Source organism: Podarcis filfolensis, assembly GCF_964270895.1.
Source record: "Podarcis filfolensis genome assembly, chromosome: 3".
NCBI lineage: Eukaryota > Metazoa > Chordata > Lepidosauria > Squamata > Lacertidae > Podarcis > Podarcis filfolensis.
The window spans coordinates 118797098-118815513 of NC_139606.1; the positions used below are offsets into that span (position 1 = coordinate 118797098).

The following is an 18416-nucleotide window of genomic DNA, read 5'->3' on the forward strand; positions in this document are numbered from 1 at the left end:
CAGACACATCAGAGACCCTGTAGTGTGGTTGTTGTTGTTTAGTCGTGTCTGACTCTTTGTGACCCCCTGGACCAGAGCACACCAGGCACTCCTGTCTTCCACTGCCTCCCGCAGTTTGGTCAAACTCATGCTGGTAGCTTCAAGAACACTGTCCCACCATCTCGTCCTCTGTCGTCCCCTTCTCCTTGTGCCCTCCATCTTTCCCAACATCAGGGTCTTTTCCAGGGAGTCTTCTCTTCTCATGAGGTGGCCAAAGTATTGGAGCCTCAGCTTCAGGATCTGTCCTTCCCGTGAGCACTCAGGGCTGATTTCCTTCAGAATGGAGAGGTTGGATCTTCTTGCAGTCCATGGGACTCTCAAGAGTCTCCTCCAGCACCAGAATTCAAAAGCATCAATTCTTCGGCCATCAGCCTTCTTTATGGTCCAGCTCTCACTTCCATACATCACTACTGGGAACACCATAGTTTTAACTATACAGACCTTTGTTGGCAAGGTGATGTCTCTGCTTTTTAAGATGCTGTCTAGGTTTGTCATTGCTTTTCTCCCAAGAAGGTAGTGTGGTTAGCTGTACTCATAGAACAGTAGAGGTGGAAGGGACCCTGACAACCACGCATGTCTAACTCCAAAGAGACTGTGATCTACTCACAGTATAAAAAGACCGGCTGTGATCTTTAGGGGAGGGTTGGCCAAAGGCGATCACTAAACTTCATCCTGCGATCTACCTGGGATACTCTCACGATCTACCGGTAGATCACGATCTACCTGTTGGACATGCCTGATTCTAGTCCATGGGTAGGCAAACTAAGGCCCGGGGGCTGGATCTGGCCCAATCGCCTTCTCAATCCGGCCTGCGGACAGTCCGGGAATCAGCATGTTTTTACATGAGTAGAATGTGTGCTTTTATTTAAAATGCATCTCTGGGTTATTTGTGGGGCATGGGAATTCATTCATTTCCCCCCCCAAAAATATAGTCCGGCCCCCCACAAGGTCTGAGGGACAGTGGACCGGCCCCCTGCTGAAAATGTTTGCTGACCCCTAATCTAGTCCAACCCAGTGCCCCATCTAGTCCAGCATCCTGTTCTCACAGTGCCCAATGAGGTGCCCGTGTGAAACCCACAATCAGGATTCGAACCGAAGAGCAACTCTCTCCTCCTGTAGTTTCCGACAACTGCTATTCAGAAGAATTGCTGCTTCCAGCTGTGGAGGCAGAGCTTTGCCATCGTGGCCAGTAGCCATCGTTAGCCCTCTCCTCCTCCATGAATTTGTCCAATCCTCTTTTAAAGCCATCCCGGCTGGTGGCCCGCACTGTCTCCTGTGGCAGTGAGTTCCACAGTTTAACTACGTGCTGCATGAATAAGGACTTTCTTTTATCTGTTCTGAATCTTCCAGCCTTCAACTTTGTTGGATATCTATGAGTTCCAGTGTTATGGCAGAAGGAGAAAAACTGTTCTCTCCCTTCTCTCTCCATGCCACACACAATTTTGCAAACTCGTCTCTCACTCGCCTTTTTCCTAAATAACAATGATGATGATGATGATGATGATGATGATGATGATGATGATTTATTCCTACCCCACCCATCTGGCTAGGTTTCCTCAGCCACTCTGGGCAGCTTTCAACAGAACATTAAAAACAGAATAAAACATCAAACTTTAAAAAACTCCTCTAAACAGGGCTGCCTTCAGATGTCTTCTAAATGTCAGATAGTTGTTTATCTCCTTGACATCTGATGGGAGGGTGTTCCACAGGGTGGGTGCCACTACCAAGAAGGCCCTTTGCCTGGTTCCCCGTAACTTCACTTCTCGCACTGAGGGAACTGCCTGAAGGCCCTCGGCGCTGGACCTCAGTGTCTAGGCTGAACGATGGGGGTGGAGACGCTCCTTCAGGTATACTAAATGTGCCTTTGGTCCACCTAAAAAGGTGAAGGGACCCCTGACCATTAGGTCCAGTCATGGACGACTCTGGGGTTGTGGCGATCATCTTGCTTTATTGGCCGAGGGAGCCGGCATACATCTTCCGGGTCATGTAGCCAGCATGAATAAGCCGCTTCTGGTGAAACCAGAGCAGCGCACAGAAATGCAGTTTACCTTCCCGCAGGAGCGGTACCTATTTATCTACTTGCACTTTGACGTGCTTTCGAACTGCTAGGTTGGCAGGAGCAGGGACCGAGCAACAGGAGCTCACCCTGTTGCGGGGATTCGAACCACCGACCTTCTGATCAGCAAGTCCTAGGCTCAGTGGTTTAACCCACAGCGCCACCTGCATCCACCTACCCCGGTATTTTCCACATTGTTTGGCCGCGGCTCTTACAGAGGTCTGGCCCTGCCTTGCCTTTAGATGCTGGGGACTTGAACTTGGGACATTCTGCGTGCGAAACACCCACCCCTTCGCCTACCCAGCTGCAGGAGCCTGACACGGCCGTTCTGGTAGAAACAGTTAATGCTCCGCTCCAGTGCTGACCACATTTCTTCTTTTGCTTGCTCCTGCTTCCCCCAGAGACGGGGGAATCTTCTAGCAGTAATTCAACACCAAACTGCTGTTGGCTTGAGTGCAAGGCTGGAGCTGTGGGGGAAGACATATTCCAGCCAGAGGGATCACACACCCCTTGCACCGCGGACGAATCTCCTGAGCAGCCAGAGAGTGGTCAGCGGAGACTTCTTGACTCCTGAGCCTGGGGTGTTCTGGGGGTGCCCTCCAGGCATGGGGCGCAGGCATGGGACATGTTTGTGTGCTTGTGTGGCTCCCGGCACCTGAAGAGCCAAGCCTGATGAGTCATTGCGGTTTGCTGGCGAGCAACTCTTTGCTGAGAAGGAGCCAGGGCATTTGGAGAGTTGAGAAGACAGTGCTGAGCTGTGGGCAGCCAGCCCTGGATAGAGCTGGGCGTGTGTTGCTGTGCGTTGACATGGCCTCCCTGCCCTGGCTGCAGAGCAGAAACAAAAATTTGAGAGCACTGGACGCTTAACACTTTAATCCAGGGGAAGAGAACCACAAAACCCCTTTGCAAGGACAGTTGTGCCATTATTATTATTTTTTTTGAAAAGTTTTTATTGTTAAAATAATTCAGCATTAATGCACACATATTGCGAATATACAAGCATACGAACATACATTTCGTACAATCCTTAAAAATATTCAAACATACCTACATTCAGTCCCACAGATAATTCCTTTTCCCATCACCATCCACCACCCCTCACCCCACCTTTGTGTTAGACTTCCAATCTACTCAAATTGCAATTTCTTTCCACTTCTATTACTTTCTTTCACACACCTTTAACCTAATTTCATGCTTCTTTTTTCTATTACACATTGTTATCCATCTTATTTAGTATTTCAGTATCTAAAACGGAACTTGTTTATTCTAATAGTTCTGATTTTTCAATATGGTTTTGCAAGTATCCTTTAAACACCTTCCAATCCCTGTCTATCTTCTCTTTTGAGATCCTTCCAATTTCTCCCATTGTTTGTTAATTGCATTTGCAGAAGCATAGAATCAGAGTTGGAAGGGACCCCAGGGGTCATCCAGCCCAACCCCTTGCAATGCACAAATCTCAACTATAGCATCAATGACAGGTGGCCATCCAGCTTCTGTTTAAAGTCCACTGTTGACTTGCTCAGGGTTACCCAAACCTGGGCCGTTTCTGGACTACAATTCCCATCATCCCTGACCACCGGTCCTGCTAGCTAGGGATGATGGGAGCTGTAGTCCAACAACAGCTGGAAACCCAAGTTTTGGGAAACTCTGGACTAGCTCTTACAGTGGAGAGTCCTGCTTGAAACAGGGAAGGGCTGCTGCCAGCCAGGGCAGGAAGTACTAAGTTACATGGAGCAATGGTCTGAGGTTAGACAGCTTCCTATGTTCCCAGGCACAACTTCACTGCATTTGGAATTTGTGCAATGCTGAATCTCTGCAGAACAGAAGCAGAAACATTTCCTTCCAGGGGGTCTTACTGCTGGGAACCTGTCGCCGTTTGGGGGCTAGGGATTCACTGACATGTCCAGAAAATTCAGGCTGCACGATCCTAGTTTGTTTTGAGCTCTGCCGCAACAAACTCCACGTTCCCCAGACTTTTGGCGAAAAGGAAAGTGATAAGGCACTTGCTTTGACCCGAAGTCATGAAACTTGCCCACAAACAAACCAGAATGGGCGTGCGTTCAATAGCCGGGCAACTAATCTCCCTGCCAACGAATCAGGGCGAAGGCTCAATAAGCAGGCTGCTTGGCAGTACCCGGTGGCAGAACAGCGGAGCCAGAATAACATGTGTTTGCGGAAGTCAGTGCAAGGCAGAAAAATCCCCTTCTCTGCATGGAAACCTCAGGGTCCTTGCTCCTTCCTTCCTTCCGTCCTAGACAGGACATCCCTGTTCTGTTTATGTTGTGAACAGGCTTGGTTAGGAGTCAGGCATCCCTTTTTAGTTCCTCTTTTAAAAAAGTATTATTAGGGATAGTATCAAAGCAGTGAATAAGCTTCCAGTTAGATAGCAGGGGATTCCCTTCCCTTTTTCTGTGTGTACCTGGGCAGTTTTTAGGATTGATGAGGCCCTAAGCTATTGAAGGTAATGGGGCCCTTTATATGTCTAGCTGTCCTTTGTCAACAATTGTCGCTATTTTTTGTGTTAAATATATGCTGCATGGTAATTTATGGACCTAATAGGTCCATACACAACACAAAACACTGTTGCTGTATGTAGGTTTTATTTTATTGGTTTTTATGTTATATTTTAGGAGGGACGCGGGTGGCGCTGTGGTCTAAACCACTGAGCCTCTTGGGCTTGCCGATCAGAAGGTCGGCAGTTTGAATCCCCGCGACAGGGTGAGCTCCCGTTGCTCAGTCCCAGCTCCTGCCAACCTAGCAGTTCAAAAGCACGTCAAAGTGCAAGTAGATAAATAGGTACCGCTCTGGCGGGAAGGTAAACGGTGTTTCTGTGCTCTGCCCTGGTTCACCAGAAGCGGCTTAGTCATGCTGGCCACATGACCCGTAAGCTGTACGCCGGCTCCCTTGGCTAGGAAAGCGAGATGAGCGCCACAACCCCAGAGTCGTCCGCGACTGGACCTAACGGTCAGGGGTCCCTTTACCTTTACCTATGTTATATTTTGGAAATGTACATCCAGGTTTCTTTCCTTTTAATTTTTTTGGGGGGTCCCCAAGAGAGCGGGGCCCGAAGCTGTATAGCTTGCTTAGCTTATACATAAATCCGGCACTGGTGTGTACATACACAAGCACACCACAAGACTAGAGCCTGCCCAGATATTTAGAAAGTTAATGCAAGTTTTCAGTTTCTTGCTATTTTAACTCTTTGAAAGACTTACATTATTGCTGCTAGGTTTTCTTATTGGTTTTTTTGTTTTATCTTCTTCGCAAACCGCTTTGAGATTGTTGTTTTTTTAGCAACCAAGTGGCGTATAAATCTTATGGAATGAATAGAGCCAAACCATTTGAGCCACACGGGGCTTCCATCTCTAGGAACCTCCCTGGGCAGAGCATTCCAAAGACGGGGGGCCACTGCAGAGAAGGCCCCGTTCTCGTGTTGCCACTTCCTGGACCTCTCACGGCGGAGGGATGCAAAGAAGGCCTGAGATGATGATTGCAGGGTCCAGGTCAATTCATGTGGTCGGTTCATTATTATGGAGATTAATTGCATTTACATCCCATCTTTTCCTCCAAAGGAGCTCAAGATGGCCTATATTTAGACCCCACAACAACCCTGAAAGGTAGGCTGAGAGAGGCAGTGTCACCATCCCAAGGTCACCCAACGAGCTTCACCACCAAGCCAGGATTCGAACCCTGGCTTCCCAGGCCCAGCTCCAACACTGCAACCACGCCGCTGCACTGGCACATGTGATGTGGGAGCCAGTTTTATGATCTGAAGCAGCCACGGGGCTCTCTGAATCAGAGCAGCGCCAAGGGGAGGATGAAGAGGTCAACCCTTCCACCCGCCCCCACCTTGCAAAACTGGTGTTTGCTCCGTGGGGGGGGGGTAGGGTGGGGAGGGAAATGCAGGCACAGCCTCTAAAGCCTCTCTGGTCCAAGGCCAACCCACTAGACTGCGCTCGGTTATTTCATCTTCCGCAGAGCGAACCTGCCGGGCGAGTTCTCTCTGCCAGACCCAGCAATTGACAGCTTCTGCCGACAGTGTTGGAACCTGTTCCGTGGCTTTAAACGCTTAACCAAAGGAACAAACTTATTACAAGCGTTGGCGCTGGGCCAAACGATTGCCAAGGTGTTGCGGGGAACAGATTCGCTGCAAAAACAGGAGAGGAAAGGAAAGCCTGGATTCTGCTCACACACACTTCTTGTGAAGCGTGCAAATTCCCTGGCAGGGAAACAAACTGGTGGCGTGGCTTGAGCCAAGGTGGGGCCCTTCGTCGGAGATACTTGCCGAACCAGTGTTTGCTTTGCAGAAAACCCGAACTGTAACCGCAGGATCAAAGACTTTGGTGCTGTTTGTGGTGATGGGAAAGAGCAGTGTCAAGGCTTTGCAAAAATGCCCGCTTGATCCTCTGTCCGCCCAGCTACTCCTCGCACACCTGCAGGGCCACGCCCTTCCTCTGTCCCTCACCTTTCCGAGGCACTGATCCTTGCAGCCTGATTTACCAGAGCACATCACAGCCTGCGATGCCTCCGTGCTCTTTCCCGTGAGCTCGTTCACGTGTTCGTGAGTGTTGTGCAGACACAACCAGTTTTATTGCAGAAAACTATTACCAGTCTGAAAGGGGAGAGTCAGGTAAGGCTGGCAAATGTCCCCTGCCTGAAATCTTAAAGAGCTTCTGCCAGCCCGTGTGGACAATACTGAGCTAGATGGGCTCAACGGTGTGACTCAGTATAAGACAGCTTCCTATGTTCATGGAGATATAGAATATGGGGTGTTCTAAGGTGCACAGTGGGAATCAGGGATGCATCATCATCATCATCATCATCATCATCATAATGATGTATACCCTGCCCATCTGGCTGGGTTTCTGCAGCCACTCTGGGTGGCTTCCAGCAAAATGTTGTTGTCGTTTAGTCCTTTATTCGCGTCCGACTCTTTGTGACCCCCTGGACCAGAGTACGCCAGGCACTCCTGTCTTCCACTGCCTCCCGCAGTTTGGTCAAACTCATGCTGGTAGCTTCGAGAACACTGTCCCTCCATCTCGTCCTCTGTCGTCCCCTTCTCCTTGTGCCCTCCATCCTTCCTAGCATCAGGGTCTTTTCCAGGGAGTCTTCTCTTCTCCTGAGGTGGCCAAAGTCTTGGAGCCTCAGCTTCAGGATATGTCCTTCCCGTGAGCACTCAGGGCTGATTTCCTTCAGAATGGAGAGGTTTGATCTTCTTACAGTCCATGGGACTCTCAAGAGTCTCCTCCAGCACCAGAATTCAAAAGCATCCATTCTTTGGCCATCAGCCTTCTTTATGGTCCAGCTCTCTCTTCCATACTGGGAAAACCATAGCTTTAACTATACGGACCTTTGTGGGCAAGGTGATGTCTCTGCTTTTTAAGATGCTGTCTAGGTTTGTCATTGCTGGCAAAATATTAAAATACAATAATTCATCAAATATTAAAAGCTCCCCTAAACAGGCCTGCCTTCAGAAACATTAGTTCTTTCTTTACATTTTCTGCCTGAGTTGTGCTTCAAACTTTCGTGCAAGTGAAGATCTGGAAACTAGAAAGTAACTTCAACATCATCCTTCAGGGTTCACTTCCCCCCACCCAATTGCCACTTAAAATATATTTATTTGCTCAAGGCCTATGGCACAGAGGTGCAGTGGATTTTTTTAGCCATTAATTTCTTGAAGAGGCCTCTTATCTGTCCTACAGGGGGTTGCAAGTGGGTGGGTGTGAATCTGTCAAGTTAAGTTCCTCTCCATTTCTCACTTTTCCAACCTTAATCTCGGTTCTCTACAGTTCCACATCACTTGTGCATTTCCATTCTTGCTAAAATGTCCATGTGAAAATTCATCGGTATTTTAGTGCAAACCTCTCCTAATATATAGTACAGCTTTGTGTGCAATTTCACCTCTTTCTTTTTTTTTGCAAAACATTTTCCTGTAAAACAATGTATTTTTTGCTTGTTCTTTTCACCAATGCATGCATTTTTTTGTCATGCACGCTTTGCCATGGTTTTGTACCCATTAATATATTGCAAAATTCAGAGCAGCCTGTGTTTCGGTTGGAGTATTGATCTGGAAAGTGCAGATGAGGTAGATTTGCCTTTAAATGCGAACCGAGTCAAATTTCTTCCCGTCCCTAGTTACAACCGTATAACCACAAGACCTTCAAATCCAATAAAACGATTTATAAGCAAACCAAAGAATGTACCATCAGACAACAAGGCTGGCCCCAATGGGGAGGGGAATCACACAATTTTTAACTGTCCAAAAGCCAGTGCATCTTCGGCAAAGGATGGAAACTGTATAATGAGGATGGCTGATGCAACTCTATGGAGAGAAGTTCCACATTTTGGAAGCTGCTACAGTTTAAATAGTTTTAACAGTCCAAGCCTGCTGCATTGTGCTTGCCGTCTTAAGGCTGACTGCATTTATTTACTTGTTATTATTTGCCTTGGGAGCCTCCTTGAAGAGGGGTAGGATACCATAATAATAATATTCATGACAATAACAACGATTAATAATAACATCCCTTCCCTCGACGTATCCTTCAATATTTGGGTTCCTGGAATCTTTTTTTAAAAAAATTTTTTAATTAACAATTTCAACATATCAAAATATCAAAACATATTGTATTCATTATTTCCTTCCCTCAGCTCCTCTCTCTGATTTTTCAACACATATATTTCTCTGCATACTGTGAAATTTCACAAATTCTTATATTATCTATCTGCTGTGTTGACAATCAATAAATTTGTGTATGTTTATTCAAAACCTGCCAAGGAGTTGAATTCATTTTGTTGTCTTTTTAAGTAAATTGTAAAAAGTTCCCCTTCTTCGTTCAAGTCACAGTTGTCCTTACCTCGCAGTTTATATGTCAGTTTCATCAGTTCTGCATAGTTCATCAATTTCTCTTGCCACTGTTCCTTTATCGGGGTTTCCTCGTTCTTCCATCCTTGTGCTATCAAGACTCTTGCCGCTGTTGTTGTTGTTTAGTCATTTAGTCGTGTCCGCCTCTTCGTGACCCCCTGGACCAGAGCACACCAGGCACTCCTGTCTTCCACTGCCTCCTGCAGTTTGGTCAATCTCATGTTTGTAGCTTCAAGAACACTGTCCCACCATCTCGTCCTCTGTCATCCCCTTCTCCTTGTGCCCTCCATCTTTCCCAACATAAGGGTCTTTTCCAGGGAGTCTTCTCTTCTCATGAGGTGGCCAAAGTCTTGGAGCCTCAGCTTCAGGATCTGTCCTTCCAGGGAGCACTCAGGGCTGATTTCCTTCAGAATGGATAGGTTTGATCTTCTTGCAGTCCATGGGACTCTCAAGAGTCTCCTCCAGCCCCAGAATTCAAAAGCATCCATTCTTCGGCGATCAGCCTTCTTGATGGTCCTGCTCTCACTTCCATACATCACTACTGGAAAAACCAAAGCTTTAACTATACGGACCTTTGTTGGCAAGGTGATGTCTCTGCTTTTTAAGATGCTGTCTAGGTTTGTCATTGCTTTTCTCCCAAGAAGCAGGCGTCTTTTAATTTCATGGCTGCTGTCACCATCTGCAGTGATCATGGAGCCCAAGAAAGTAAAATCTCTCACTGCCTCCCTTTCTTCCCCTTCTATTTGCCAGGAAGTGATGGGCGCTCTTGTAGCATACATGAATAAATTCTTTATTTTCATTGGCAGGCCTTGTCCTACAATCCCTAATAGAAATGCTTCTGTTTTTTCTAACAAATGTCATTTTAAACATTTTCTTCGATTCATTGTATATCATTTCCCAAATTTTTAAAAATTGGGTTCCTGGAATCAGTGGCGGAGCAACATGCTGCAGCCCCCGGAGGGAAGAACAGGTGGGGGGTGTCTGGCACACATCCCGGGGGTGTGGTGCATCACCCGGGGGGTGTGGTGTGTGGTGCAGCACGGCACGGGAGTGCAGCACATGTCCCGGGAGGCGGCCGTGATGGCACCCTTTCCCCAAATGGCACCCGGTGCGATACGCTCACCCCCCTCCGAACACCAGTGCCTAGAATGTGCACCAGTAAATGACTCTGGCCTGATTCACATATTTGGGTTTAAATTTCCAGTTTGCCCAAAATGTCTGTGTTCTCAAGAAGCAGCCAGTCTTTCAACCAGCAGAATGCTGCTGATTCATAGTATAGTTTAAGGTCTGTCACCGGTATGAAATGAGTTTAAAGTTACAAAAACGGATTTGTTTTTAATTCTTTTTTATTTATTGGTTTTTTGTATTTTGTATTTTTATTCTTCCCTTTTCCTTTTTTATGTATTTTTGTAGGTTCTCTTTTTTGTATCTTTTTTTTTATATATGACTTTTTTATTTTGTAAACTTATGTTTTTGTAAAACCTCAATAAATATCTTATAAAAATTTTTTTCCAGTTTGCCATGATCCCTACTGCATTAGCTTTCTTGCTGGGAGCTTATTATTTAAGGGAGCATTTGTTGATGATGTGCATTTATTTTTTAAAAATGAGTTATATTCTCCCCCCCCCCAAAAAAGCACTCAAAGCAACATATAATTAAAATGCATATCATTCCCATTTCTAAAGAAAATAGAAGTATTTAATGACTATTTAGTTAAATTAATTGGGAAAAGCTTGCAATCACTGGGCTTAGGACTTAAATAAGTAATGTGATGAATTATCATGTTCAATGTGGAATTGGGAAGAAAAAGAGATGTTAAGTGATTAAGTTAAGATGAGAAGGACTTTGATTTGGAAAACCGTTAAAATGATATGCATTGAAATTCAACTAGGGGGATACGTGGAAGTCACTTAACAATGTTAAGCTTAGTTTTAATAAGGACCTCCTCAATATAAAAAATTTTTTAGTGATAACAAATGGGCTCCTCTTGACCCTAGTGGACAATTCCAAACAACATGAAAGAGCATCAGACCACAAAATGAACAATTCCTCTGCTATAAATCACACATTACATACCAACAAATCACGGGGGGGGGGGGGAATCAGAGCCCAAGAAGATGAAATGCAAAAACATTAAAAATTTAAGGATGTCCAGGATAATTCACCACACCTGTAAGAAGCAGTGGCAGAAACTTTTTAATCTATTATCCTCTCCTGCCACAACTGGAACAAACAAAGCCAACTCATGATGTATTAACGCATATCGTTATCTGCAGGTAGCTCTTTGGCCAGTCATCAGGCGGAGAGGCAAACGAACGGTTTCGCTGCAGACTTCGAGCGCAGAAACGCCAGCGGCCCAAAAGAAATGCGAGCGGTTAGCCCAAACCACCAAACTCTGGAGAAGGCTGGAAAGTCGGATCCGCACCACCTGGGTGTCTCGGGAGCATCAGGAGCAACTTCCCCGAGCTCGTTGCAGTTCAGGAAACTCCCGATGACCCCGAAGGAGGCCCGTGTATCTGAAACAGAGCCCCTGAATGGGAGCACCGACAACCAAGTTTACGAAAGCATCGAGGAAGGAGAAAGGGCATTATATACCAGGGACCGGTTGGAAAGAAGGGAGGGCTATGGCTTGCCAATCATTAGCAGTGCAGATTGTGGTGAAACCCCAGGGGACCCGCTTGCAGGATCTGCCGAATCGCGCAGGAGGGACACGAGGACTATAGGGTCCAGTGGGGTGCCAGTGCAGCCACCTACAGCCTTGCAGGGCAGCCAGTCCCTGGGCCAGGTGCCGGGCCCGACCCCCGAGGGAGCGGCCCCCGTCCAGACCAGCTATGACATGGAGAAAAGGCTGAGCGCCATGTATGCCAAAGTGTGCAAGAGGCCCAGGCCAGCGCAGGAGTGGCAGCCAGCAAAACACCGCCAGGCCCCCAAACAGGAAGAGGAGGAAGAGCCGCCCCCCATCCCAGAGAAGCACTTTGAGGACATCTACGAGACCTTGAGCCTCGATGCTGAGATGCAGGTAGGCTGCCTTGCGGGATCAGGCCCCGTTACACCCAAGGGGGAGCTGTCAAGGGTCTCTTGCATGTGTGAATAGGTCATCACAGGTAATATGGCCGCACACATCATCCATAGGTCATATCCAATGTACTGGTATGTTGTTGTTGTTGTTGTTGTTGTTGTTGTTGTTGTTTTGTTATTGTTATTATTATTATTTATTTATTTATACCCTGCCCATCGTTAGCCCTCTCCTCCTCCATGAATTTGTCCAATCCTCTTTTAAAGCCATCCCGGCTGGTGGCCCGCACTATCTCCTGTGGCAGTGAGTTCCACAGTTTAACTACGTGCTGCATGAATAAGGACTTTCTTTTATCTGTCCTGAATCTTCCAGCCTTCAACTTTTTTGGATATCTATGAGTTCCAGTGTTATGGCAGAAGGAGAAAAACTGTTCTCTCCCTTCTCTCTCCATGCCAAACACAGTTTTGCAAACTCGCCTTTTCCCTAAATAATAATGGTGATAATTTCTTTCTACCCTGCCCATCTGGCTAGGTTTCCTCAGCCACTCTGGGCGGCTCCCAACAGAATATTAAAAACACAATAAAACATCAAACATTAAAAACTTCCCTAAACAGGGCTGGCTTCAGATGTCTCCTAAAAGTCAGGTAGTTGTTTATTTCCTTGACATCTGAAGGGAGGGCGTTCCACAGGGCGGGCGCCACCACCGAGAAGGCCCTCTGCAGTGTATTTGTTCTGCTGGCGTTATATTATGTTTTCTTTTTATTTACATGATGCCTTTTGGCCAATAAGGACGCCTCAAGGCAATTCACAAGCAATACAGGCACCAATGCAAAATGAGACGATAAAAACCAAACGAAATCTTCGCGTTTCGAAAGTATTCGAATAAATCCATTGGAACATCCATGCTGATGTTTAAGAGTGCTGCTCTAAAATGTGATTTTTTTAATTGTTTAGTTTTTTATTTGTGGTGTTCTTAGGATGGTAAGAAACCACTTGGAGACTGCATATGTGGATCAGGGAATCTGATCCCTCTCACGGTGTCAGCCAAGAAGTAGATAAACAAGAAGAGTTCTTACCAAGTAATAATAATAATAATAATAATAATAATAATAATAATAATAATAATTTCTTATTTATAAACCACCCATCTGGCTGAACTTCTCCAGTACTTTATTCCATATTCACAGAGAAAGACGAAGGAATGCCGTCTCTCGGATAATGGCACCCTCTCCGTCTCTCCTATTCTACGTCATCCCTGCGCTGGCTGATCCGTGCCTTCTGCCTCTGAGCTTTCTGTTCTCCTACTTTCAATGCCCGCTGAGTTCTGGGAGAAGAGGGGTCCGGATTGCTTTCCAAAGACACTGAGTCTGCCAGCTTCTTCTTCCTCCTGCCCCTCTCCCAAAATTTCCCAGCTTTTCCCCTCTGCAGCCTCTGAGCTATGACCTTCTGCAAACCACTGTTCTAAATCTATACCGTCTCCGCTCCTCAGTCCAGTCCCTGGCAATATGAAGGAATATACAGCTCACCCAAATAAATAAAATAAATAAGGGGGGCGCTTGTCGTGGGATAACGCCCCTGAACTCATTTCAACCTCTGATTTGATTGATACTCTGTGCATGATTCAGAGGCTGAGAAAGCCTTGCCACCTTCCGCCGCAGTGAAGGAGCTCCTGACTCATCTGTCTTTCATCTTGGAATTAAATGATTACGGAAACAGTATCTGGATTGTAATCACTGCAGGGCAGAGCTCACGGATTCATAGAAAACAGCAAATAATGGGTAGTCTTACTTATTTGGTGAATCTTTTTTTAATGCCCTGCCCTTTTTCTTTATCAAATGAATGTAGATTAAAAGTGGCTTAGGAAAAATAGTGAACTATTTCTAACGCAATTATAAAAACAACAACAAGTTATAACAAGTTAGGATAAAAACCGTTTAGGCAGCTGAAATGATTTCCGTTCCTATGGGCGGCTTGCCCCAGGACCCGAGTAGCATCCTCTGCTGCTGACCAAGAGTAGTAATAATAATATAATAATAATTTATTATTTATTCCCTGCCCATCTGGCTGAGTTTCCCCAGCCACTCTGGGCGGCTCCCAATCAAGTGTTAAAAACAATACAGCAATAAATATTAAAAACTTCCCTAAACAGGGCTGCCTTTAGATGTCTTTTAAAGATAAGATAGCTGCTTAGGGTAAGGTATTGGTCCAGTATACCTGAAGGAGCGTCTCCACCCCCATCGCTCTGCCCAGACACTGAGGTCCAGCGCCGAGGACCTTCTGGCAGTTCCCTCGCTGCAAGAGAGCCTTCTCGGTGGTGGCCTCCGCCCTGTGGAACACCCTCCCACCAGATGTCAAAGAGAACAACAACTACCAGACTTTTAGAAGACGTCTGAAGGCAGCCCTGTTTAGGGAAACTTTTAATGTTTAATAGACTATTGTATTTTAATATTCTATTGGGAGCCAGCCGCCCAGAGTGGCTGAGGAAACCCAGCCAGATGGGCGGGGTGTAAATAAATTATTATTATTATTATTGTTGTTGTTGTTGTTGTTGTTGTTGTTGTTGTTGTTGTTATAGCAGCAAATGTTTTCATTATCATTCATCATTCATTAGATCAAATGTCAGGTTTTCAAAAAAGGCTGGACATTTCAAAACTACATGGATTTCAACCACAGATTTCAAAAATGTACTGATTTGGGGAGGGGCGGTTCTTTGAATTCCTGAGCAACGCTGGGCACTCTCCACTACTATTTTGATCATCATCGTCATTATTAACTACCTGCCTGTCATCCTAAGGTCCCAGGGTAGGTTACAGCATTAAAACACAGCATTAAAAACAGTTTCAAACAACTTGCAAACGTAAAAAGAAGGTGGATCCTAAAAACATACACTTCAAGTGTCAAAAGAGGAACGTCTTCATCATAAGCGGCACAAGGAAGGTGTCAGACACAACTTCCGCAGCTTGGGGCCACCGCAGAAAAGGCCCTGTGCCAGGAGGCCCCGCTCTGAGCCTCTGAAGAATTACTAAGAGGGCCCCATCTCAGCAGGCAAAAAGGGTCTGTAGGGGAGAGATGGTCTTTCAGATATGTGCATGTTTATTTGTAAGGAATTACATACCGTATTTTTCGCTCCATAAGACACACTTTTTTCTTCCTAAAAAGTAAGGGGAAATGTCTGTGCGTCTTATGGAGCAAATGCGTGGTCCCTGGAGCTGAATTGCCCAGGGGCAAAAAGCAGATCATGCTCTCTTTTTTTGAAGAGGGAAGGGAGTGTTGAAAGGAAGCAGCTGATCGGTAGGATCGGGAGCGAGATAACGGACGCTAGTGATAAAGGAGGCTGCCTGGGAGGGGGGAGGTAAAAATCCTCAGGATTTTTGCATTGGGTCACCCCAAATTCACCATCAGATCGCATAGCATGTCCATGGCTACAGCCTGTACCAAAAAAATCACGCATCCACTGTTTCGTGGGGCCGCAATGGCACAAAAATGTCCAGCATGGATCCACATGGATTCTCAGGATTTTCGCATTGGGTCACCCCAAACTCACCGGCAAATCACATGTTCGTGGCCACAGCATGAACCACAAAAATCATACATCCTCTGTTTCGTTCAGAATATTTTTTTTTCTTGTTTTCCTCCTCTAAAAACTAGGTGCATCTTATGGAGCAAAAAATACAGTAAACCCCCAGGCTTTGCTTTCCTTGTTCCCCTTCTTTCTCTCTTCCACAGGGAGGCGAGACGCCGGGTGCCATCGTGCCAGCGGAGGTATGAACCAGGGTTGGGGTGACGGAAGAGCAGAGGCAAGACTCTGGAAAAGACTGGAGACACACAAGCCCCCCAGAGCTTTCAAGGCTCCTTCCAGGCCCCTCGGACGGAGGGCAGACGGAAAGGCTTTTAGGACCCAGAAAGCATTTCAGGTGTTGGGTTCTCCTCTGCCCCAGTAGACATTTTCCACGGGACCTGGCGGGTGGAGGGCTTTAGATGGTGGTGGTGTTCTGTCGTAGGGTGTGGGGGTTGTGGTGGTCCATGGGTCTTCCAAGAGTCGCACAGGAGCTTGTTGTCACGTGGAACAACAGACTCGGGCTCAAAACAAGCACAGCCACACCCTTGTTATTTATACCTCCTCATTTTCCACAAGCGCATTGGTGATTGCAATTGTTTATAATAAAACTTTTTAATATCGCTGGAGCACAACACTAAATATAATAATAATGCAATGATCAAAAGTTAATCCTACATTTATTTATTATTTATTTCATAAAATTTATGCACCGCCTGATTGTAAAAACAAGCGAACAAAAAAAACCTCAAAGCAGTTTACAAAGAGAATAAACCAATAAAATTATCAGCTGGAAACCGCAGAAGCAACTCTTTTTAAAAATGAAGTTTTAAGCAGGGGCTTTCCATTCCCAGACTTTTGTGTTAAGCTGCATGAAGAAGCGCTAAGCGAGTTGTTGTACCTACTTGGCAAAAGGTATGTCCGTTCCAGTCTTGGCCGCGAACTCCCTGGATGGTCTCAGGGAATTTGCTTTCCCAGCCTCAGTTCTCATCTGCAAAATGGGCACAACAGAAGCCTGCTGTGTGGAGCTTTCCTGAGGATGTGCGAACCAACATGTGTGGCTTGAATTCAAAGGGGCTTTTGCGCAAGCTTTTCCCCAGTCCATGATGCCCCAGTTTCTTTAAAATATATATATATATATATATAAATACCACATTTGCAAATATTTGGTAAGTTATTCACTGATAATCTTATTGAGCTGCCTGAAGCTTGTGCATTGAGATGAGAGGTGTGTTACTACTCTTTAACATTTTGGATTGCAAACTTGTCCTTTAGTCATTTTTAAAAAAATGATTATTCATGCTGTTTTCAGCAGCCAGACGCACTCTAGGAAGAAAATACGAATGCATAGGCACCCAACGTGTGACCCTGCCCCCAACACGGGAATATCAATGAGGCCATTGTCTTCTGCCCCAGTTCCCTTCTCCCCTCCACCCCAAAGACTTTCCCTCAGAGCTGCTCTATCTGCCTTGTAAAACGACAAAGGGACGTTATGTTGAGGCACTGCTGGAGCTGGAAACAATGGCAGGCCATTCAGAATTCGGGATCTGGGGCAGCCCAGATGTTGTGGTCCTTGCTTGGCAGAGAGTACTGGCAGCTCCTGAGCATGGAATGTAAGAACATAAGGAAAGGCCGATGGATCAGTCCTGGTCAGCATGAGAGTCGTGGTCCAGAATATCTGGAGGGCACCGGGATGGAGAAGCCAGTTTTATTGTGACTTGCAAATGCAGCTTTGGTGTCTGGATATTGCCTGGAATAAGGGGCGCCTTTGCGCACAGTTCGGCAGCTATAGAGTTGGAAGGGACCCTGTGGGGTCATCCAGTCCAACCCCCTGCAATGCAGAAATATGCAGCTGTCCCATATGGGGATCAAACCAGCAACCTTGGCATTATCAGGATTTCTTCTTTGACGATCACTCGTAGCCAAGTAAGACTGTCTTCCATAAACACGGTTTTAACATTGAGTCCGTAATTGACTGTGGAGGCCAATTCTGGATCCACACGTCCTTCCACAGTGGGGACATTGATTTCTAGGTGGGAGTTGATCACGGTGTGGATTTGCCAAGCGTGCCTTCCTCTTAGCACGTCTCTCCCTTGCGTCCTGAGTTCGAGTGTCTTCAAAGCCCATGACACCTTTGGTAAAGGCTGTTCTCCAACTGGAGCGCTCGCAGGCCAGTGTTTCCCAGTTGTCAGTGTTTATACTACATTTTTAAAGATTTGCCTTGAGAGCATCTTTAAACCTCTTTTGTTGGCCACCAGCATTGCGCTTTCCATTTTTAAGTTCGGAATAGAGTAGTTGCTTTGGAAGACGATTATCAGGCATCCGCACAACATGACCAGTCCAGCGAAGTTGGTGTTGAAGAATCGTTGCTTCAACACTGGTGATCTTTGCTTTTTCCTGTACACTGATATTAGTTTGCCTAATATCAGGCAAACTATCAGGATCACATTCTAATCAACAAACAGAGACGTTCAGAGCTTTGCCATCCTGCCTAGTAGCCATCGCTAGCCCTCTCCTCCTCCATGAATTTGTCTAATCCTCTTTTAAAGCCAACCGAGCTGGTGGCCGTCACCAGGAGAGTAGGAAAGGGGGAAGGTCCGCCCAAAGTGCCATCATGGAGGGGGGTGACAAATTATCAAGGAACTATTACTGCCCTAAGGGACGTGGGTGGCACTGTGGGTTAAACCACAGAGCCTAGGACTTGCCGATCAGAAGGTCGGCAGTTCGAATCCCCGCGACGGGGGTGAGCTCCTGTTGCTTGGTCCCTGCTCCTGCCAACCTAGCAGTTCAAAAGCACGTCCAAGTGCAAGTAGATAAATATGTACCGCTCCAGCGGGAAGGTAAACAGCGTTTCTGTGCGCTGCTCTGGTTCGCCAAAAGTGGCTTA

The 18416-nt window shown here is 46.3% G+C and overlaps 1 protein-coding gene across 4 annotated transcripts in view; it reads left to right on the forward strand.

Moving 5' to 3' along the window:
• LOC310758605 (uncharacterized protein) overlaps positions 1–16328 on the forward strand; it is a 64960-nt gene extending 48632 nt beyond the window's left edge. For 3 of the 4 annotated variants that reach the window (XM_083605343.1, XM_083605344.1, XM_083605341.1), the window contains 2 exons: positions 11234–11976; positions 15700–16328. In XM_083605343.1, the coding sequence (XP_083461469.1) occupies positions 11234–11976; positions 15700–15741 (785 nt within the window). In that variant the 3' untranslated portion in view covers positions 15742–16328. The remainder of the gene's footprint in view (positions 1–11233; positions 11977–15699) is intronic. The other variant, XM_083605342.1, reaches the window with a different exon arrangement.
• Positions 16329–18416: the final 2088 nt, after the last annotated feature.